Genomic DNA, 22,967 nt, shown 5'->3' with positions numbered 1-22,967 from the left:
AATTCCAAAGACCTTCCCCGTGTTTGGAATTCAGAGGTGATTCCTGGGACACAGTACTGCAGACGTTTGTACTCCTTCCTTTCTTCTTGATCAGTTCCTTGCAGAAAGGGATGGGGACTCTTTGACTCCTAGGCCTCTCTGCAGCTCACAAAGCAAAGAAAGGCCTCATGGCCATTGTCCCTAACTCTGGCAGGCCCTGGATGACCCTCACCATTACTCAAGGGGCTGAGCAATGAGGTACGGGAAGAGTCCCCTAGCTTTAGAGAGTTGGGGGTGTGAGGGAGGGTAGGAGGGAAGCTCTAGGCCTCAGGCCTTAATTAGGCCTTCTTGGGAAAGCAAGTGACAGCAGGACCAAAGGAAGATGTTCCCCTGCTTGGTTCCCCAAGTTCTGCTTCATTTTCAAGTTCCCTTTTCTTGCTACTTTTTAATATTTTCCATTTTAAAAATCAGAGCTGAAAGTCAGGGCACTGTGGGATTTTATTTACAGCCAAAAAGACACTAGGTTTACATCCAAAATTTATAGGGCCGTGGCTGGAGAATTATGCTGCCAGCAACTTGGATAACCTGGGGAGGCTTCCTATGGAGGGACACTGTCCCTTTGGGATGCCATGGGCAGTCAGATCCTTGGGGACCTCCCTCTGGGGTCCGGCAGCAGATGGAGGGGTGTGCCCCCACCTGTTGGTGCTCCTCCAGCTTTTTCTCCTTCCTCCTCCCAGGCACTCTCTCTGGGTCTTGGAGAGCCTCCAGGGAGGGCCATTTCTGACAGCCTTCTTTTTTTCCCCTTCTGAGGATGCCCCATACCTTTTCCCTGGCCTGGGCATCTGACCTCGGCAAAGGCTCCCACACATGCGTTTTGTGCCTGGCCTGCAGGAGGAAGGTGTGGAGTGGTCCTAGCTTCCTGGCCTCCCCACATTGGGGCACCCAGCATCCACGCTGGAGGAGAGGCTTTCTTGAGTTCTTGCTCTCACACTTTGTGGTTAGATCCTGGTGAGGTGGCCACCTGGAAGGTGGTGGTGGGGGCGGGGGTCTCACTAGCCCAGGATGAGAAAGTGTGGCCCCAGACCTTGGACTCACAACCCGTCTGCCCCAGCGCTTAGCCCTCACTAGTTATAATGTCAGCTAATGTGTACTGAGCATGGATTCTGTGTCAGATGCTCTCTAGTACTTTTCACGTGTACCATCAGATGTAGTCCTCCCCGAAACCTTACAAGGTAGGTGCTCAGACCCCATCGTATGCACCAAAACGTGCGGAGAGGATATGCCAGTCAGTGGTGGGAGATAGGTGCCCCATGTTGGTCTGTGCTAATCCCACCCCTTTACCTCTTACTGCCTAGGGATGGGGAATGGACATCCTGGCCTCCCCCACCCCTCAGGGCTGGTACACGGGGGTCCACGTTCCTGCTGCTGCCTTGGAAGTGACCTCTCTGTGTACCACCAACCCCTGGCCAGCTGGGGGAAGGCAACCAGGCAGGAGTTTTGCCTCCCCTCATCAACATTTGATGTCCTCATAGAGTTTCTTCATGTCCTTAGTCTCCACATGCTCAGACATGCCCAGACCTGACCATGAACTGAATGAGGGAGGAAGGTCAAGGTCAGGACCTGGTGTGGAAGGGAGGTCATTAGTATGTCAGGGAGAGCCCAGGGTCAGGGCCAAAATCTGGGCTGTGACCTGGGGTTGGAGCTGCAGCCTGGATGCAGGCGGTGGCGGGAACAAGGGAGCGGGGGCTGGACGGCATGGGGCTTTCAGGCTGAGCTGAGTCCGTTGAGGCTGCGTGACTGGGTCCTTGCGCCCCAGCATCTGTGCAACACTTCCTGCCGTGGCCAGCAGAGCATCTGTCCTCCTCAGGGCACAGAGATAAGGGCAGAACCCGGCAGTGGGATTCGGGACTCCAGTTCCTCACACCTGGGCAGGTGTCAGGCTTAGAAGTCAGGGATTGGGGGGGGGCAGTCTTGAGGGCGAGGAGAGGCTGCCCACAAGCGGGCAGCACCAGCCCTAATGCACACGTCTTCTGTCTGTCTGCAGAGGAGCAGCTGCCCCCAGGGTTCCCCTCCATCGACATGGGGCCACAGCTGAAGGTGGTGGAGAAGGCACGCACGGCCACCATGCTGTGCGCAGCAGGAGGAAACCCAGACCCTGAGATCTCCTGGTTCAAGGACTTCCTCCCCGTTGATCCTGCCACCAGCAATGGTCGCATCAAGCAGCTGCGTTCAGGTGAGCAGAGGGCAGGGGTCAAGGGGCCACGCAGGCTGCAGGAACGGTGTCTGACCAGACCCCAGCACAGCCATCCCTCTTGGGCCCAGGTGTCCGGGAACGACAGGAAGCCCAGCCTGGAGGATCAGCAACCCGCAGGTGGGCTGGGTCTTGCCATAGGCCCACACACGGTACGCTGCCGTGGCTCAGGGAAGAGAGCTTGGCCACGAGGGCTGCTCGTTGGCTGCACCCCAAACTTCCAGGATTGTCAGACTCCAGGCTCGGGGCCAGTCCTTCTCCCTGCAGCCTGCATGACGTGGCCAGCATAGTGTTAGGCTCTGTTCATCCTCCACCTTCCCCTGTAGCCTGGTCTGAGAGGGGCCCTGGCTGATGCTTGTCTTCACTTCTCTAGACATCAGGGCTTAGCTGGGAAAAGAGGCCAAAGATGGCCTGATTCATCAGGCTTCAAAAGGTTGGACCTCAGGGGCCTGGAGCCAGGGAGCCTTGCTGCCAAGAGGGGTGACTGAGGCCCCCTCCCTCAGCTACCAGAGCCACCTGACTCCTCTGGATGTCTCGGTCGAGCCAGCTTGGAGCCCTGGGAACAAGGATGCTGTCGTGACCAGGCAGGAGGTGTCGCCCCGTTGATCGATCTGCCTGCGAGGCTCCCGCCAAGATAATTGATTCTGTTTTTGTGGGAACAGAGCGGGTGGGAAAGGAGGCTCAGAATCAACCTGGCTGCATTCTGCATCTGCTGCCAGCACAGGCTGGACAAGTAGGCCTTGCCCCACAAGCCCTCTTGCTAGCTGTGGATCGTGGGCCTTGGGGGGCATGACCAGCGCCAGCCAGAGCCCCTGCTGCCTGTCAGCTCCGATGTCAACACTGTGAGGGAGAAGATGGCCCTGCCCTTCTCTCAGCCCTGCAGGCTCCCAAGGTGCCCCCACCCTCCCCGGGTGCCAGCCCCTCCCTACCAACTTCTTCCAGTTCCCCGGGGGAGGAGGGAGAGATGAGCCTCCCGGCAGGGGTAGAATTCCTGCCCCAGCCATGGCTGCCTGAGACAGCCCACGAAGTGTTAGCTCAATTTAATTAAAACTCAACAAGATGGAGGCAGCTGTAGCACAGTTAATTAAAACAGCCATAATCAAGGCAGGAAATGGACCGGCGGTGTTTGCACCACTACCCAGTGCTGCCCGGTGCCTGGCGTGGTTCGGCTGGCTCCTCTGTATTTCCTTACGGGTCCCTTGGGCAGCTTCCCCAAGCAGGCAGGTCCTCCCCGCAGGCCCCAGAATGGCGTGACTGTCCAAGGCAGTTCTGGGAAGGCACGCTGTCTCCTGTACTTGCTCATCAAGTGTTGATGCAGTGCTTGCTGTGTGCCAGGCCCTGAGCCACCCATTCACCGCCCTGCAGGCCGGTTCCTGCCCAGCGCTCCCCTGCATGCTGCAGAGGCCTCAGCCTCCTTGTCCTCTCAGCAACGCCTGGCATCCCTCCCTCCTTCCTCCCTAGTCACCCCCTCCCTCTTTTCCCAGGGCTTCCCTCTTACATCTCTGTTTACTCCTTTTCTGTCTTCCGTGCAGCCTCCGCTTCTCAGCTTGGTCCTTTAGTCCCAGAGGCTTGAGCCCTGCTCTGCCCCACCCCATCCACTTTTCTTTTTTAAAAAAACATATTTCTTATCTATTTTTAAAAGATATATAGATCACACAAAATGTTACATCAAAAAATATAGGAGGTTCCCATATGCCCCACTCCCCACACCCCTCCCTTCTCCCACATCAACAATTTCTTTCATCAGTGTGGTACATGCATTGCATTTGATGAATACACTTTGGAGCACTGCTACACCGCATGGATTATAGTTGACATTGTAGTTTACACTCTCCCCCAGTCCATTCAGTGGATTATGGCAGGATATATAATGTCCTGCATCTGTCCCTGCAATATCATTCATGACAACTCCAAGTCCCAAAAATGCCTCCGTTTCACACCTCCTTTTCCTCTCCCTGCCCTCAGCAAATCCCATGGCCACTGTTTCCACATCAGTGATATAATTTCTTCCATTGCTAGAGTCACAGTAATTCTTAGTACCCAGCTACTTTTTATCACACAGTTTCCTTGGTGAACTCACCGCTCCTATAACTCCACTTACCATCCCCATGCCAGCAACTCCCAATTCTGTTTCTCCAACACAAACCTTCTGCCCGAGCTCTAGACTCAAAAATGTGTCTGCCTATTCAATGTCACCTTAGCCATGATGAGTGGCTGTCTGCTCCCCATGCAGCCGTACCCTCTGCTGAGTGGCAGCACTGACCCCAGCCTCCCCAACCTGAAACCCTGGAGACACTCTGACTCCTCCTCCCTCTCCCCCCTTTCCCTTAAGGAACCAAGTCTTCTCCAGGTATCATCCACGTGTCTCTCAGATTAGTCCTCGTCTCTCCTTCACTGCCTCAGCTGGATCCCAGGTCACCAAACCCTACTCCCCCTGCCTCCTGTCTCTGCCCTTGAGCCCATCCAGCAGCTGCTGGACTTAATCTGCTCATGTCATTCCCATGCTCTGGCTGCCTCAGTGGTGTCTCGTGGCCTGCGTGGTCAAGTACACGCTCCCGAACAAGGCACATAGAAGCCTTCTTGGTCTTTCCCGGCTCATGTCTCCAGCTTTATCTCATCGGGTCCTGGCTGTGCCACTTAGTAGCTCTGTGACCTCAGTCACCTTATTTAACTCACCAGAATTTCAGGTTTTTCATCTATAAAAGGGAGTTACGGCAAGGATTGAGAGAGACAATGGCAGTAAAGCTGTCGTTTAGTGCCTGGCATGTAATGGGGGCTCTGTGAATGGAGCTGTTTTTAACGCCTGCTGCTCCCCAACTTGCCCTGAGCCATGCCTGCCCCATCCTCAACCCGTCCCCGTCCCCCTGCTCACATTCTGGTTCTTCCATTTGGAGAGCCTCCACCCTTCCCAGCTCAAGGCCGACTCCCTCAGGACTCAGCAGGGCCCCCACTCTCCTTTCTGGTCACTGTCCAGCTCCAGCCCTGCTCCATTTAGGTTGTGCCCTCCTTGCAGGGAGGGCCTGGGTCTGACTCCTCTGCATGGTCCCTGCCCAGCACCCTGCACAAGCCCAGTGATAGGACACGTGTCTCTTGAGCCCTTGTTGTGGGAAAGCTTTCCATGAACATGACCACTCTTTTTGGGGGGCCATGTCCCTGCAGACTATTGTCCACTCCTTCCCTGCTTCCCAGCTCCAGAGATGACCTCCTGGGTTGACCTTTCCTGCCACCTAGAAGCAGTGACCTAAGGGCCCAGGGTCCGGCCCCTAGGATGGAGCCAGATGGCACCCGAGGAGCCTTAGTCATCCTCCTGTAATAACAAACAGGACCCTCTCCCTCATCACCCCCTTATCTGGCCCTTGACTATTGACCCCAATAGTTCCTACCTGTTCTCCCACTTAAGTACCGTTTAGAAGGCTATTCCTTGTGCATCTTACAAGAGTGGAATCAGGCCCCTGGGCTGTTTCCAGGGACCTTCGCCATGTGTACACTTCAGTTTACAAAGTGCTTTTCCGTCTTTTGTTGTTGTTTATTTTTCTGCACCCTGTGAAGTAGACAGGCTGTGGTTATGCTCAGAGGCAGCTGAGTTAAGGGAGTCATCAGAGGTCGCATATCGAGGTCCAGGGCCTCGGAGCTTCCCTATGATGCTGTCACTGCGGGTCTCCTGGCCTCAGGTTCTGACGCAGGGAGCCTGGGCATGGCTGGATGCCTCTGGGGCTGTGGAGCTCCACACCTCTCCAGGCCCCAGGCCTTCACCGACTGGTGCCCAGGATTCTCTGAGCTTAGCCTTGGCATGTCTGACCAGGGCTTGGCCACTGGGGCAGGAGCTGGACAGGCAGGTAGCTCGACAGGCACTTTCCTCACCCCAACAGGAACCTCTTGGAGAATTTGAACTCGAGATCCAGTGTGGGCCAATGAGGAATGGGGACAAGGCCAGAGAGAGTGGAAATTGAGTCACAAGAATAGCAAGCAGAGGCTGACCTCCAAGTGGGATTCAGAGCTGCTGCTGGCCTTGAGAGGAACCGTTGGCCTTCGCTCTCTGCCACACTTGGACGGGGCCTTAAGGAGACTTGCCGTGGCTATCCCCTCATCCCAATGGCCCAAGCGCGAGCCGTCATGCCTGTCACCATAAAGGACAACTTAATTCACTGTCTGTCTACACACCCAGAGAGCGTTCTCTTTCCAGTCCGCTGAGACTCAAACCGATATTGTGGGGCCTCAGGGCGAGAAGCCAGCATCAGGCGGCAGAGGAGGCCCTTGGTCCTTGCCAGCAGCCTGCAGTCCCTGCGCGGTCACACTGGCACTCCCAGGGAAATGAGCACTGCCCAGGGTGTGACTCCTAAGACCCCTTCAGCCCCCCACACCCATCTGAGTGGTGAAAGGAGCAAGGCAGATTATTCTTTCCGTGCGGTGGGGAAATTACTATTCTTGGAGATCCAGAGACTTGTCACACAACAGGTTTGGTTTTGGAGGAGCTGAGACCAGAAGCCACGTGTCCCAGTCCTGGTCCATTTATCCTACTGACTCCTCCCCAGGCCTGGCCTAAACTAAACTTTTTGGTCTCAGGATCTCTTTACACTTGTAAAAATTGGAGGACCTTAAAGAACTTTTGTTTATATGGATTATATCTATTACTGTTTACCATACTAGCTATTAAGACCAAGAAGATTTTAAACATCTATTAATTCATTTTAGAATAACGAATTAATTATTCATTACTTGTTAACTCATTACTTGTTAACATGAATGACATTTTTAATGAAAAATAATTATATTTTGTGAAACAAAAAGGGTAAGAAGAACAGCACTGTTTTGTACTTTTGCATATCTCTTTAATTTGGGGCTTAACAGTACACAGCTGGATTTTCATATTAGCTTTTGTATTCAGTCCATTGTGATATCACACATCACATTGTCTCTGGAAAACTACGCTGTATACTCATAAGAGAATGAGAGTAACGAGAATTTTTTAATATTATTAAGAAAATAGTTCTGACTTTGATGACCCATAGAAGGGCCCCCGGTTCCCCCAAGATTCCCTGGACTACTCTTTGAGAATCACTATGATGATTCTTCCCAGATACTCTCTGCACCCCTTATCCACACACACACTAGGACCCAGCACCTGCTTTTACTTCTCCCCCGCCTTGGCTTCTGCAGTAGACAGCCTGGTACAGTGGGAAGGCTCTAGATCTTGGAGCCAGAGGGACCTTGGGCAGATTTGCCTTGTCACTTGCCAGCTGTTGCCCTTGGGCTTTGGGCAAGTCACTTAATGTCTCCCAGCCTCTGCTTCCTCATTTGTACATAGAGGTGGATGATTCTTTGAAGACAGGGGTGTTGTCAAATTGGTGATCACTGTTGTCCTTTTGAAGTCTTCCCACCCCCTAGAAGTGCAGGGGCAGAGAAGAGAGGGGGAGAGATAGAGCTGGACCTGGGCCCACAGACCTCTCTGGATGAGGCAGTGGTTGAATAGGGCACCTGAGCACAACCTCAGGAGAGGCACCTGTTGGGAAGGGGCCCTGTTCAGACCTTATATTGGCCCTGGACAGGTATTTGGAGGATGAGGGTCTAGTTCTATTGGTTGCTAATTCCCAGGGTTATGAGGCACCGAACAGGCAAGGGGTGCTGGCTCTGGCTTCTGGTTCTCTGGGGAGCTCAGTAGGCAGAGCTGAGTGGGTTTTCCAGGCATCTGCCAGTGGGTTATGAGTCCCACCCCTGAGTTACCCTGAGTCCTACCAGGGCTCATTGGTTGGTTTGCTGGAGACCTGGTTTGGTGGTAGCCTATGGGAGCCCTCCCCTTAACCAGTTCTTCCATCTGCTTAAATGCCCTGGTTTGTTTTGGTAAGTGCCTTGTTTTGACATCTTACCTACCTGTGGAATTTGGGTGGTCCTGCCAGATGGGGTGGCAAGCTCTTTTCGTCACTTTCCCTCTGCCTTGGCGCCTGCAGTGGGGTCTTTGGGAACCCTGACTCACTGTCCTGTTCCCTTCACCCCCACTCCCACCCCAATTCCTCAGAACAGTGCCAGTGACCTGGGGACACAGCTTCACCAACACTCAGCCTGGCTCAGCCTGGCGCTTGCTCACACATCACCTAACTTAGGCCTCAGGTCCTCCGTGTATTTAAGGCCCTTTCTCGTGTTTTATTTTATCTGATTTGGCTTTGTGTGGCTTTCCTTCCTTTTGTACTAATGCTTCTCTCTGATCTTATTTGCATTCAAATTACCTCGCCAGGTGGTTCACCAATCAGAGGTAAGAATGCTGTCCGTGCATCTCGCCACGCCACGCCACGCCACTGCCGTCACCACCACTCATCCCGTCCCGTCCGTCACCTCCCCCATGCCCATCCTGACCTCTCCAGCCTCCTCATCTCCAACTCTGGCCCCACCTAACACCACTGGCCACCACACACATCCACTCTCAGTCATTCCCTCCTGTGGACTCATCCATTGCAAGTCTGAATTGTGGAGTTACTCCGCTGAGCCCCACTGCCCAGGCCTTCTAGGCCAGCCCCTTAGAAGAGGACCTCTTGGCTCTACAGTGAAACCGAGCCCTGGTCCCAAGGCTGGCCAGAGATGGTGCATCTTCCTGTAAAGTGCAGAAGCATAATCAAGCCTTGCCAAGCTCTTGAGAGCCTTCTTTTTCTGGGGGATCTCAATTATTCCTTGACTTCCCCTTGAATAGCTGATTCCCAGGGTTATGAGGGATCACCCCTTAAATCCTTACAGCCCAGCAGAGAACAGAAAGAACATTCAGCTCAGACTTCAGTGTGGTTGCTGGAACAATAGCATGGAAATAGGGTCACATGTGACCAGACCCCCTAACCTGTCAGCTCGGAGTCCCCTCCAGGCTGTGTTCTGCCTGCGGCTGCATCCGTGCAGGAGGGGCCCCTGCAGCCTAGAGGCTAAGAGCACAGGCTGGACCCGTAAAGATCTGTATGGCCTTCAGGAAATCCCATTCATCTCTCAAAAGTCTGTTTCCTCCTCCTTAAATTGGGGCCAGGAGCACATGTTCCATAGAGTTGTGAGAGTTAGAGGAGAGACTGAAGATTCGTGCAGTGTCTGCAGAGCAGACACCCTGTAAAACAATTGCTTCTGTTTTCATTCACGTCATTTTCTTCCCACCTCTCTGGGTGTCTTTGGGCAGGTGAGAGTTCAGAGCCAGAGCGGTCTCTGGGCAGAAGTTGGGGCCTGGAGTTCCAGCTGCTTCCCAGGGGGTTATCTTGCCCATCACCCCTTGAGGACAGGACTTACTTTTCTCATCCGTCTTTATCCCCCCAACCAAGAACTTAGCCTCCTCTAACTGCTTACCACGCCCCCCCGCTGGGTCTTCGTTTTGGCTCCAGATTTTTGGATGGCCACGTGGAAGTAGAGAGTGGTCTACAGTGGGCCCCCTGATGAGTCCAAGGCTCTTGGCTCAGGCCTGCTCTTCCCACAGTCAGGGATTTCACCCAGACACCACTGCCAGCTCCCGGCCTCTGGCACAGGCCACCGGGTCACTTCTCATCTCCCCCTGAACTGACCTTGGTTCCAGGTCCCCTTCCCCAGCCAGGGGCCTGACCCCAACCTGCTTGAATGAACGTTTTCTGTAACAGCGTCCATCCATCCCATAAACATAACCTGTTGAGTGTCCATCAGGGCTGTTCTCGCAGGAGATGGCTATTTGGAATGTGCAGTGGGCCCTCATGGTCCTGGCAATTCTCAGTGGGGAGAACTAAGGCCAGGAGGATCTCGGTCTCTGGGTCCCCACGGAAAGGGTCCCAGGGGGCTCAGGCCCACACAGGTGGGTCTGCCCCTGTCCTCCGGCATCGGCCGAGCCTGGGCATCCCCCTTCTCCCTGCCTAGCTCCGAGGCCCCTGGGTGTTCACAGCCCCCCTGCTGCCCTGGGTCTGGATGGTAGGAGAGGGGTGTCAGGCCTCGGGCCTGGCCACGAAGGCATGGCTCGGAACTCCTCCCGTGGCTCCTGCCCAGTCCGCTAAGGTGGGGCCCGGCAGGTTCTGTCTGGCCCATGTGGGTGTGATCGTCAGGCAGCCTGGGCCTGGGAGGGGTGGGGGATGTTAGGGTCACTCTGGCTGTGCTTTGCAGAAGGTGGTTTTCAGTCAGCCTGTCCCATGGAGGTTATTAACTGTCAGTTCAGCTGTCCGTGTAATTGTCTGTCGGGTGGTTCCAGGGAGGGGAGTGTTCCCTGTGCCTCGGGGAAGTTACTGTCACGGGCAGCTCTGCCCCGTGTGCTCTTACAAGCAGTTTATTCAAGTGCGTGTTGCTGGGACTGGGGGGAAGCCAAGGCCTGCCGGCCCACGTCCCCCTCCCCCACCTGGACCTGCCAGGGCTGGCCACAGGCCCGAGTTTTCTTCTGTGGGGGTCCTTTTCAGCTGCCCCCACCCAATCCTGGCTCCTGTCTGTCCGTCTGCGGCCAGAGCAGCCCCTCAGGGCACTAGCCCAAGTGGGAGCTGCAGCCTCCATTAGCCTCCTGAATTATGCAGGAGCCCTGGTGGGTCGAAGCACTTTAGCGGGGCCAGGCTCAGAAGAGGAGCCGGAATGGGTGGGGCTGGCGGGATGGGGGTGGGGATGGGGGTGGGGAAGGAGGGGGGATGGGTGCTGTGAGCAGAGGCCACTGTGCACCAGCCCCTTCCTTCCTGTAGGGTCCGATGGGCGACAGAGCCAAAGGCTCTTACCCATCGAGGCCATCTCGTGCTTGTGAGTCCCAGGCCAGCAGGTCCAAACCACTCCCACGCTGGCTCTGCATTGCCTGGCTGGGTGGGCTGCGCCTGGAGCACTAATGAGTCTCACTGGCCACCAGGCTCCAGGGCTGGCTGGAGCATGGAGGACATTCAGGGGAGTTGGGGGTGGGTCTGGGCCCCTGGCAGCCTGGACCGAGGGGCAGGCTGGGTTGAGCTCCAGAGCCCGACCCTTGGTTCCAACCGGGAGGCCCCGGGCTCATCAGGGAGCACAACCCCAAAGCAGCACCGGCGCTGGCGTGTGGCCTGGATGTGCTGCATTCTCTGGTCAACACAAGCCACAGATGCTGCCGAGACCCCTTCCCGTGTTCCAGGCCACACTCAGCAGAGGCTCCGTCTGACCTCTGCCTTTGTGTCCCCTCAGGTGCTTTGCAGATTGAGAGCAGTGAGGAGTCGGACCAAGGCAAGTACGAGTGTGTGGCGACCAACTCGGCAGGCACACGCTACTCGGCCCCCGCGAACCTGTATGTGCGAGGTAAGGACTTGGGCCTGACCCCTGTCACCACGGAGCCCAGCTACACCTGCTGGGCACGCTGCCCAGAGCCCCTGATGCAGACGTGCCGGGGCCTGCCATGGGCCCAGACTCTCCTTCCCGCCTCTTTCTGCAGCAGTGACAGCAGCAGCAGCAGCAGCTCCCACTGGGCAAACTCCAGCGTCTGCCACTACTTTGCCTTCCTTCCCTGCAGGCCCCCCGGGAAGCAGCCACCGTTGGGAGCATTTGTGTTTCTTGTAGGTCCTTCCACGTGGGCTCAGAGCCCCATGGGAGTCTGGAGCCTTCTGAGCAGACTTCTCAGTGAATGTGTGTGTGCACGTGCGACTGCATGCATGTGTGTAAATGCGTGCAGCCTGGCCTGGCCTTCCTTGAGTCTGTCCTCCCATCTCCTCCAGCAGGTGCTGGGTTTTTGGACAGCTAGGCCTTGGGAATGGGTCAAGCCAGACCTGCCTGCCTTGTGGCCAGGCCTGCCTGGGTCCTTCCTGGAGAACTCAACTGTGCTGTCACCAGCCAGGACCATTGCATAGGGGGTCAGGCTGAGGCATCTGTGAGTCTCTGCACTGCACTTTGCCTTAGGTGAACAGCTACTGTGTTCCAGGTGGGCCTCACTGGGGCTAAGTGAATCATGTGCATTTCACAAATCCAGGTACCTAGCCAAGAGGGTCTGGGAACTGACTGTTTTGGGGTCTCCAGTCTATGCCATTCTTACAGCCAAAGGGGATGAGCCATTCCTACCTCCCACCATTCCCTTGCTTGGCACAGATGGGTGTCATTAAAAGTTAAACCATCTTTACTCAGGGGACTTGTACAGGAAAGTGGATACAGCTTCCTTGCAATGATGATTTCATCACACTAAGTGCTTGGTACATCCTCCTTGAGGGTATCGCCTGCCTGTCTGCCTGCCTGCCCAGGGCCAAGCATGGGGCAGGAGTGATGGAAGTGGCCTGTCCCACTCTGCAGGGCTGCGGGGTCAGATTGCTCACTCAGGGCAGAGGGAACTAGGTATTCAATCAACATATATTTATTGGAAGGCTGCTATGGGTCAGGCACACAGGATGGTTTCAGAGAGGCTTCCAACCCACTTGGTGACCAATTGAGCTGTTTGTAATGGGCAAATTGTGCTTCAGAGACAACTGATGCTTCATCACGTTTGGGGGGTGGGATGGCAAGTCCCCACCGCCCCCTTGCCTGGTCTCCTTTTAGTCAGGACTGTGCTGAGCTGACCCAGGACCTGTCTTAAGGAACAGTGTTAGGGCAGGGGCGCCAGGATCCGAGAGCCACCCCAGTGGCTGGGATAAGTAGAGTTCTGACAGCATAGTCTTCACCCCACGCTGCTGCAGGCAGAGGTTTTGGCAGGAGCGTAGGACCCTCCGCCCACGCAGACCCTTCTGAATGCTGTGATCTCTCAACTGAGCACGTCTCCCAGAAGACTGCAGGGTCAAGAGTGGAAGGGTCGGAGCCTCCCCAAGAAGCCCTTTGCTCCCTGGCATTGCAGCAGGAGAAGAGAGGCCCCATGGAGCCAGGGTGAACCCCAAGCAGGTTCCACAGTGTGGTTGTATAAGTGCGTTTCCTGGGGAAGAGCCGCAGGAGGCAATGCCAAGGCAGAAGGCAGCCCAGACTTGAGGTGTGCAGGCCCCTGCATTGTCTTGACTGTCCAGTGTGCTTCTGAGTCACTGTCACGCTGGCCTCAGCCAGGGAGGCGGGCCTGTGGGACTCTTAAAGAGTTGAGCTGAGCTCAGCTGCCGGAGCTGGCAGCTCGGGCCCAGACCAAGGAGAGCTTCCCTGCAGTCCCCTAGAATATCCCTGTTTGGGGGCCCCATTGTCCACTCCTGACTGGCTCCTGCCATGGCTTCTCTCCCATTCCGCCAGGTCTTTCTGAATCCACCTTCTTGGCTCTATCCCCCAAGCCTTTTTGGCAGGGAATGTGGGGGTTCCTTTAGTTTTAGCCCCACTTGCCAGGCAATCTAAAACAGGCTGTTCCAACCTGCCCCCCTTCTCTCACTCACACATGCACATCCAGACACTCCCATGGGCCCTGGTGTCTATGGACTAGTCCTAGCTCTGTCCCCATGACCTGTGTCGTATTCAGGCGCCATCTGAATCCTTGCCTGCCCTGCTTTGCCAGGGGTACACTTCCCTCTAAGCCCCAGGACAGGCCCTATCGATGGGACTTCCAGGCACCTGAAAAGCCCCAGAGGCCTTTCCTCTAGTGCCCTGACCCCTCCTCCTCCTCTCATGCCTGGTAGAGCTCCTCCGTGCCTCTTGCTCAGTGGTGCTGAGGGCCCAGCCGCCCCAGCCCTGGCAGACCGTCACAGCCACAGCTCCTCTCCTGGCCACCAGCTCTGTATCCTGGACCCTGCTTGTGGATGGACACCTGTGGCCTGCCCTCCCAGATGTTTCCCAGCAGCTTCGAGGCTCCTCCCACAGCATTCTCCCGTTACCCTCCAGGCTGGTGGGGGTTCCCTCTGGGCTCTGCGTGGCCATCCTCTAAGGCTGCGCGACGCATCTCTGTCGGGACTGGGTCCCAGCATCTGATTGGTGTGGACTCTAGCTTCAGCACCACCGAAGTGCTGGACCAGATAACTCGTATTTGGGAAGGAGGGGTATCCTGTGCATTGTAGGATGTTTAGCTGCATCTCTGGCCCACTAGAAGCGGAGAGCACCTCCAGTTTGTGATGACCAAAAATGTCTGTAGACCCTGCTAAATGTTCCCTGGGGGGAAATGGCCCCCAGTTGAGAACCACTGCCGTGGGTCAACGCCTCCCACTGGCCTTCATCTTCACCCTTCTGTGACTCTTCTCCTGCCATCCATTGGCCCCAGAGCCTTGTTCCACTCCTCAGACTTGGCTTCAGTGTCTACCTGGCAGCCTTCCGCAGTCCCTGAAACTCTCAGGGCTTCCGCTGCCTCTCTGAGGCCCTGTGGGTGCCACGTTTTAACAGGACAGTAAACGTAAAGCTCCCCGTGGGGTACCAAGCACGCAGGGAGCGCCGACTTGGCGGTCCGTGCCACTGCTGCTTTTGTGACAGTGCTATTTGGGGAGTGGGGCATCGGTTACCGCTGACTTCTTTCCCTATTGCCGGCAGCTCCACCCACGGTCTAGCAGGCCCAGACATGCTGCATAGACCATTCTCTTCCTCCGTCACCATCTGACTCTCCCTGAGTGACTCATTCTCTCCTTCCATCCACAGCGTCTCTCCTCCAGCAATCGGGGCGCACAGCTGCCGGGGGCCAGGGCAGGGCATGCCCTTCTCAGAGCCTGGCCTGCCTGCACCTCAGCCCCCAACCCCCCCGTTCTCTGCAGGGACCTGGCCGCCTCTAAACAGGGATGATGTCTCCAGAGGCTTTCTCCTCACAGGCTCCTCACTCTGGCGCTGTGCAGTACGGGGCTCCCTCAAGGTGGTGGGGCTCTAGCTGCCCATGTGCCTTGGTGGGTTTGTGGGCTCAGCGGGCCCCAACCCCTGAGCCCAGTTCCCTGGGTCTGTCCGAGCCGAGGGGTGCGTGTGAGGCCGGGGGGCCTGCCTGCGTCCCGCTGCCGCCCCTCCCGTCCCGCCCTGCCCTGCCGGCGGGCCCCAGCCCTGTCCGCCGTGTCCTCCATGCGTCCTGAGTCTCTTGTGAGCAGCGTGGTCCGCGCGCACCTGCGTGCCCTGTGTGTATGTGGGGGCACTGGAGTCTTGTCTCGTTTCCGTGCTGTGTGGGCAGATGAAGGTTGGCCTGTTTTTACTCTCTCTGTGTTTCTCCTTGTCTTTTTTTTATTCCCTCCTCATCCTCATCGCACTCTGCCATCAACCCAAACTCTCATCTCTCAGATCAGCGAGAAGGTTGGTCCTTTTCACTTCTTACCCATCTGCAGTTCGCCCGTCGAGGGGATGCTCCCGCCGTAGGGACCAGAGGGCTCGGTCAGCTCCCTCCGCTCGCTCCAGCCACGCCTGCCCACCCGTCGGGCTCTGCTGCCCCATGGTGGGGCCGGCGGGCGGGCAGGACCAGGGATGGGCGGGCAGGCCCCCTCGACCCTGCATGTCATTGCTGCTTGGGTCCCCGATGCACCACGTATCTGCATGTTCCTTAGCCAGGCTCCTCTGCTGGGGTGGTGGGCAGGCATGGAGCATGGCACAGAAGTGCACACCCCCCTTTGTGCCTGGGCCAGGCCAGATCTCTGTTCCAGGTGGAGCTCAGGAGCAGTTAGGGGGAACTGCAATAAGAGGGAGATGTACGAGCTGTAACAATGCTCTCTGGGTACTTGTGGAGCTTACCACAGCCCACCTTCCCCCAAATTCACTTTTCCCCCAAGCTCAGCAGGAACCCCTGGGAAGATGAAGGGAAAAGGCTAATCTGGAGGGTCTGTCCTCTCAAGGTCCTACAGCTCAGAACAAAACTTGTGCAGCATCTTCCCTGTCCCTGAGGCCCCCAGAGCTCCTGGCTACCCTCACCACGGCTATGTGGTGTTCGTGGCACAGGATGGGTGGTGTCATCATGGCTCGTCGAAGAAGTCTCCTGGAGTAGCGTCTCTTCCTCCTTCATCCAGATTCAAGCTAAGCGTCTTCCCACCTGTTCCAGGCCCCTCTGCCTGAGCGCCCATATCTGTCTTAAGGATGGGCTTTATTTGGCCCACCAGCCAGCTGAAGCATTTCCTTAGCCCTGTGCTGGGTGCTGGGCCTTCAGACCCAAAGAGTCATACCTGGGGCAACTCGCAGTCGATTGCAGCTCAGCGAGGCCCATGCTCTAGGGAGGAAGCCCGGAAGAGGCCCTGCCCCCGCTGCGGGTTGGTCACCGCTTCCCAGGGATTCTCCTCAAGCCCATTCCAGGGGAGGCCTCTACAGGCTTGATTCTCAGAACCCACCCTCCAGGCCAGCCCCCACCCCAATGCAGGGTCCAGCAGAAGGGTCTAGCAGTCAGGCTTGTGTCAAGTGGCCTGTGTGGTCAGAGGAGGCTCACCGGGGTGTCCACCGGGCTTTAGGGGTCCAGAGGAGACATGTGAGCCAGGCTGAGCTCAGGGAGCAGAACGGACCACATGGTCCCCCTGCAGTATCCTCGGTGGCTTGAGTTTCCTCCATGAGGGAGAGAGAGAGGGAGCCAGTCAGGAGCAGGGCTGTGGCCTCGACTCAGATGTCAGCCCCGAGCATCCCTCCGTCCACCCTCCTGAGCTCTGGGGCGTTTGGGTTCCACCGTTTTGCTGACCTGGCCTATCTGCCTGGGTGTTGAGAAAGCAGCCCTCAGCAGAGACGAGCCCAGCCCCCAGCTGCCCCCCACACCCCATCCCTGGTCCCTTCTCCTTCCTCCCTGTGGTCCCACCGAAAATAAGCACGTACACAAATATTTAACGGGAAGGCAGAAATGAGTTTCTAAATATTCCAGGGGGATTTGCCGGGCTGGTAATTTGTTTGGCGCTGATAATTACATCTTACATTTTTCCAGCTTTACTTAAAACTGTGTGCCGAGTGCGCCGGCATTTAATTACTGCTCTGCGGCAGCCACAAGGTTATTTATTAAAGAGTTATTTTATCTTGATACAGTGGATCCTGCCCCTTCTCCCCTCCTTAATATTGTGTTATTTTCATCAGAGAAATTTCCGCGAGTGAATGCCGATTGCGGGGCTGCCTCCCCCTGCCATTAGCCTGTCACTCCACTGAATGCTGATGCCTCCCGGCGCCACTCCGCCCTATTATAGGGGGTTGTCAGTGCAAATAATTAGACTTAAAAGTTACAGCTGAAATATAATCCAGAAATGGCAGGGCCCTGTTTTGGAAATTGTCTATAAAATGTCAGCACTAGGATGCACGGGGAACGGTAATAGACCAGCATTGTTGGGGCCCAAGATTAGACTCTTAAAAAGCATTTTTCTCAGATCCAGTTTTCCCTCCCCCTACTGTTGCTTCTGTCAATAGACTGAGTCCAGGGCAGGTCCTGCACCTTCTGGAGGCCTTGTGTGTGTGACAGCAGGAAGAAGGCGGCGAGGCTGCTGCAGCGAGCCACTAGCCGCTCCCGGAGGTCAGGTGGGAGGGGCTGTCCAGGCAGGTCAGAGACGCTGGGCCCGTTGTCTACCGCCACCCTCCTCCTGCGCCCGCCCCAGGGAGCCAGGCATTCCCTAATAAGCTCCCTCGCACTGCAGGGGCCGTGTGGACGGGGCGGCAGGAACCCGTGCTCTGTTCGGGTCTCCTTGGGTGTGACTGAAGCCCAGCTTCCCTGGGAAAGGAAAGAGGGTAAAATGGGGTGCTCAGGAACCTCTGGGGCTGAGGCCCTTGCCTGGTGCTGGGGATGACTTCAGGGGGCCAGCCTCTTCCCTGGATCTGAGAGGGGGAGAAACCTCCTCTCTCCTCCTGGTTTCCCGAGTGGCTGGAGTTTGAGGCTTTGGCAGGAGCCTGGTCTGACCCTCCAGGATGGTCCATGTGTCTTGGCCTGAAGACCCTGTGCTCCCAGGACTCTTAGGTGGTAAAATCCTGTCAAGTTTCTAGGCTGTTGAGTTTGGGGCGCAGGGTTTATTGGGCAAAGACCTACTACATCCTGCTGCTGGGGCTGTCTGTTCTGTGTTCAGGGATCCGATTAGGCCCTTGGATTCAACCACTGATTAGGCTCAGACTTGCAGCCCTGACCTCTCCCCTGGCAAAGGCTCTCAAAGTCCGATCTTCATGCCTCCTGGAGGAGCCCCTCTCTTGCAGCCCTGGCTACACCAGAAGCTTCTCCCCAGAACCTCCTGGGTTTCTTTTGTCAGCTGCCAGCCAGGGCTCTCAAAAGGGCATGAAAAAACAAAACAAAAATGTGCGTTTTTCATCACGCAGACCTAGTCCTACAGCGTATATAGAGTTGGGCACTTTGCTTAATGTATCAGTCACCCTCAGTTCCCTTGTCTGCAATTAGGATTGATGCTGGTGAACAAGGAAGAGACAGGGCAGCCACTGGCTCAGGGTGTGGTAGAGCCATGGTCAGCTGAGGTTTTATTCCGCTCAGCCTTTCTTCTCAAGCCAGGACTGTGCTGGACCCCTCCCTTAATTGCAGGCCTGAGCCTGATCTGCAAACAGACTTGCCTGCCTAGGCCTCTCCTGCCATCTCCCACCCCTTAGGCCCAGCTCCGAGCCCAGGGAGCACCCACAGTCCCAGCTGGTGACGTTTCTGGCTGTGCCTTCTGGCCTCCTCCCTCTTGTGCCGTTTTGGGGGAGTGCACGAAGAGGCTCTTTTTGTGGTTTCTATTGTCTGCTGTGCCCCCAGGATCTACCGTCCCCTGCCACACAGAATTGCCCTACCTGTCATGGGCTGTCATCATTCAGCATGGACTCCCAACATTGGGACAAATGACAGAAACTCAATTTATGCTGACAGCTTAAGCGAAACAAGGAACCTCTTGTCTTATGAAACTGAAAAATGTAAACGTCAATTTGGCATCAGGCAGGGCTGGATCCAGATGTTTTAACCATTTGGTCAGGCCTCTTTGTGTCTTAGCTCTCTTCTCCATGTTGACTTCTTTGTTCTCAAGCAGGTTCCCCTGCCTGTCAGTAGAGGTGGTCCCCAGCCATCCCCAAGCTTATATCTTTCAGGTTAGCCTCCTGAGTAGAGAGAGAAGTCACTCTTTTCTAATAGATTTTGAGAATGCCCAGTGGTTAATTTTTTCTTCATGTATGCTTTTTATTATAACTTGAACGTTTTTGATGTTATTCAATAATCTTCCAAAACATTCTCTTAAACGATCCTAAGAATTTCACCGTATGTCTTGTAGTTTATCCAATCCAGCAAGATTGTAGAAGGATGATGGAAAAATGAGCATTATACCCAAGAACAAAAGCAGAAGGCAGGGGGGAACAGATGTGGTTCATGCAGTAGAGCGCCCGCCTGCCACAGGGGAAGTCCTGGGTTCAGTTCCCTGTGTCTCCTAAAAAAAACAAAAACAATAAGCAAAACAGACAAAAAAACCAATTCAGGGAAGCCGATGTGGCTCAGTGGTTGAGCACCAACTTCCCACATGTGAGGTCCTGGGTCCATTCCCAAGCCCCAGTACCTCAAAAAAAAAAAAAACCCAGAAGGCAGGAATCCAACGGGGGCTTCCAGTTGCCATTTCTTTGAGCGTATCAGGAGTATTTTACCATAATTCCTGTTTCCTTATCCAAAGATTATTTCTTGTTAGATCTGGGTCACACACCTCATGTACTAAGAATGGGGGAGAGGTGGTTCCCCTAGAGAAAACCAGGATGCTGATTCTGGGCAAAGGCAGACCACTAGAAGGTGTGCTGACCACAGGTGAGCCTGGGGACACGAGGGAGGCAGACCTGCCCCTGGTACCAGTGTCTTGGCTCCGTCAGTGTTCTGGTTCTGTCTGGAGGACTCAGAGTGAGGCAGGGTGTGGAAGGAATTGAGCAGGGCCGTGCAGGCTGGGCTCAGGAGCTTGGGCTTTCCTCTCAAGTGTTGGGGAACCGTGCAGCAGTTTTAAACGGGAGTGTTGTGATCAGGTTCATGCCAGCTGTGTGTGGAGGGCCGGTTAACAACAAGGTAGGGGAATGTGGTGGTGGCTTGGGCTTTGGGAACAGCAGTTGCTTGTAGGCTTGGAGAGAATCTAATGGGTTTGAAAGACACTTTCAGGCCATGGCATGAACGGGGCCTGGTAACTTGCTGGATGTCCAATCTCCAGGCCTCAGTTTCGTCAGTTTTGCGGTGAGGTCAGAGGTTGGACCCAGCAGTCTCTGCAGTTGCTTCTGGCTCTGGTTCTTTGATTTTGGGGTATGTGAGCCACAGAATCTGATGTCTATAGTGAAAGTGTTCCTGGCATAGCCCTGGGGGCTGTTTGCATGCCCAGGCTCCCCAGCAAGGGTCCTGAGAGACCAGCGCTACCGGTAGTGCATCTGGTCGCTTAGCCTTGCTGCCTGCCTTCCTGGCCCTGTCTGTAAGGGTGCCGTGGGGTACTCACCCTAGCCTCTGCCCACCAGCTGCATGACCTGTCTGCATGCCAAGCATGCCTGCCCACGCTAGGTTTTGCTTGCCTTCCCTCCCTCTGCATGCTCTGAATGTCTGTGTCAGCCTTGCAACTTGGGCGGTAGATGGCCCAGTCTGCACCCCTGGAGTGAGACGCTCAGAGCAGCTTCTGACCCTGGAAGCCCAAGGCTGGAGGTCGTGTCCAAGCCCAGCCACCCTCCCCCTCGAGGCCCCCGATCGTTGGCGTGGGAAGCCGTCTGCTCAGCGCCCTCATCATGTTATTGCCATCGTCATGCCCATCCTGCCCGCGGACCACATCCCTGGCCTGCCCCGTCCCATGGCCCCTGCCCAGCCCCTCTCCTTAGGGTCAGCCCCTCCTCTTGGGTTCCTAGGCTATGTTTTGAGCATGGTGGAGGCCTAGGAGGTGACCATGCCACTTTCCCTCATCTCTTCCCCTTGGGCCATGGCCTGGAGGTGAAGGCAGTGACCCCAGAGGAGGTGGCCCTGTCACCCCCAGACTGATCCTCCACTCTGCTGCAGCCATGCTCTGAGGACCCTCCACTGTAGGGTGCCTGGGTTTCTCTCCCCGCTGCTCCAGCTAGTACCTGTGGAGACCCATGGAGGAGGGGCAGGGGTGGCAGGCAAAAGGGGTGCTGGGGGGCAACCTGGGTTGTGGCCCTAGACCTAGACCTTGCACTGAGTCCCTGTGTCACTGGGCCCTGGGCAGACAGGACCTTTTGGGGCTTCCATTTCCTGGGCTGTGAAGTGGGAGCTTGGTTGTGAGGGCTCTTATTAACTAAGATGTGTTCTAGGCAGTCCCTCAGAGTGGGGCTGCTTCTAGCCCAAAAGCAGGGTGGGAGGCGGTGAACTGGGGCCCTGGACTCTGCCCTTCCTGTCTCTGAGCAGGAATTTGGCTCTGACCAGCAGGGCCTTCTGGATGAGGGGCCCCTGCCCTTCCGTCTCGCCACGTGCCCTGCCTGGCCTGTGAGTGCCTCTCTCCCTCCTCCCGCAGTGCGCCGCGTGGCTCCTCGCTTCTCCATCCCTCCCAGCAGCCAGGAGGTGATGCCGGGGGGCAGCGTGAACCTGACGTGCGTTGCTGTGGGCGCGCCCATGCCCTACGTGAAGTGGATGCTGGGTGCCGAGGAGCTCACCAAGGAGGACGAGATGCCGGTCGGCCGCAACGTGCTGGAGCTCAGCAACGTTGTGCGTTCCGCCAACTACACCTGCGTGGCCATCTCCTCGCTGGGCATGATTGAGGCGACAGCCCAGGTCACCGTGAAAGGTCAGCGTGAGGCCCTGCCCGTCGCAGAGGGCCCGGCTGAAGGGTCGGCAGCCCCACGCTCTGGGCCCCCCTGCCCTCGGTGGAGGAGGGAGGGGTTTGTTGCTCATAGCCCTGACAGCAGCAGCCAGCATGGACTGCGTTCCTAGGCGGCAGGTGCCTTGTTTATAAGTCAGGATTATTACGTTTCATTTTTGTGTAGCCCTGGGAGATAGGTGCTCTTATTATCCCCATTTTACAGATGAGGGAACTGAGGGGCAGACAGGCCATGTCATTTGTCCAGGGTCACACAGAAGTAAATGGCAGAGCTAGAATCTGAACCCTGGGAGGTCCGAGTCCACAACCCCCCACCCCTGACCACAGCACAGTTCCAGAGCCTTTGAACATGACCTGGCAAGAGGGATGTGGTAGGAGCCAGGAGGGCAAGTGGTTCTCTGCCTTACCCTGGCCTACAAGCCCAGCACCCCGGGGACACATGCGGTGTAACAGACTCCTCTCAGAGCTCCCTGCTTGCACTTTTGGCTCCCTCCCATCCATCCTTCATTCTGCATCCCAAGTCATCTTTTAAAATGTGCCTCGGGATCATGTCGCTCCCTCTCTTCACCCCTCTTGGTGGCGTCCCATTGCTCTGAGGATAAAGGTCAGGAGCTCGCTGGGGCTGCCCTCCAGCAGCCGCCCCTTGCTCAGCACACACCAGCCCTTCCCCCGCCAGGAGGACCCCGCTCCAGGAGGCCTCCCCGATCACCCCATTACGGAGATCCCTGGGTAGCTCTCAGTCCCAACACCTGCTTCCTTCTGCCCCTGTGCACATCAGAGTCGTGTTTGTTGGTACTGCATTTGTGGACGTTGTCTCCCACTGGCATGTACGCTCCAAGAGAGCAGGGACTGGGCTGCAGTGTGACATTTGTCCCCAATCCCTGGTACTTAGTAGGCCCCCCGTGGTGATTTGTGGGATGTGGACCTGGGACTTCACCTTCAGTTTGAGCCAAGCCACGTGGTCTGTGAGGCCGGCAGTGCCACCCCTTTTATAAAGCCAGGGCTGGTCCCTTCTGAAACATCTTCGTTTCCCCCTTCCCAGCCCATTACCCAGACTCGCCCACCGGTGAGCCCCAGTGCACTCCAGAGACAGGTCACTGATGCCCAGCCCTGCCTGTTTTCTGTTGGTGTGGGACCTGGGGCAGGTCATGTCCACCCCTAATGTGTGTGTGAAATGATCCCTGTTGGTCACATGGGCTGACATGAAGGATCAGTCATTCCCACAAGTGACCTGGATAGATACTAGATGTCCTAAGGCCCTGTGGCCACCAACAGGCCTGGCCACTGTTCCCACCCTGTACCCT

At 56.2% G+C, this 22,967-nt stretch overlaps 1 protein-coding gene across 9 annotated transcripts in view; it reads left to right on the top strand.

Annotated features, from left to right (window-relative positions):
* Positions 1-22,967, top strand: part of PTPRF (protein tyrosine phosphatase receptor type F) — an 84,844-nt gene that overhangs the window by 32,700 nt on the left and 29,177 nt on the right. For all 9 annotated transcript variants that reach the window (XM_058303760.2, XM_058303752.2, XM_058303751.2 and 6 more), the window contains exons 6-8: positions 2,024-2,212; positions 11,327-11,437; positions 21,361-21,630. In XM_058303760.2, coding sequence (XP_058159743.1) covers positions 2,024-2,212; positions 11,327-11,437; positions 21,361-21,630 — 570 coding nt within the window. The remainder of the gene's footprint in view (positions 1-2,023; positions 2,213-11,326; positions 11,438-21,360; positions 21,631-22,967) is intronic.

This window comes from Dasypus novemcinctus, chromosome 9 (genome assembly GCF_030445035.2).
Source record: "Dasypus novemcinctus isolate mDasNov1 chromosome 9, mDasNov1.1.hap2, whole genome shotgun sequence".
In the NCBI taxonomy this organism is placed as follows: Eukaryota; Metazoa; Chordata; class Mammalia; order Cingulata; family Dasypodidae; genus Dasypus; species Dasypus novemcinctus.
This window is presented reverse-complemented; position numbering and strand designations above follow the sequence as displayed.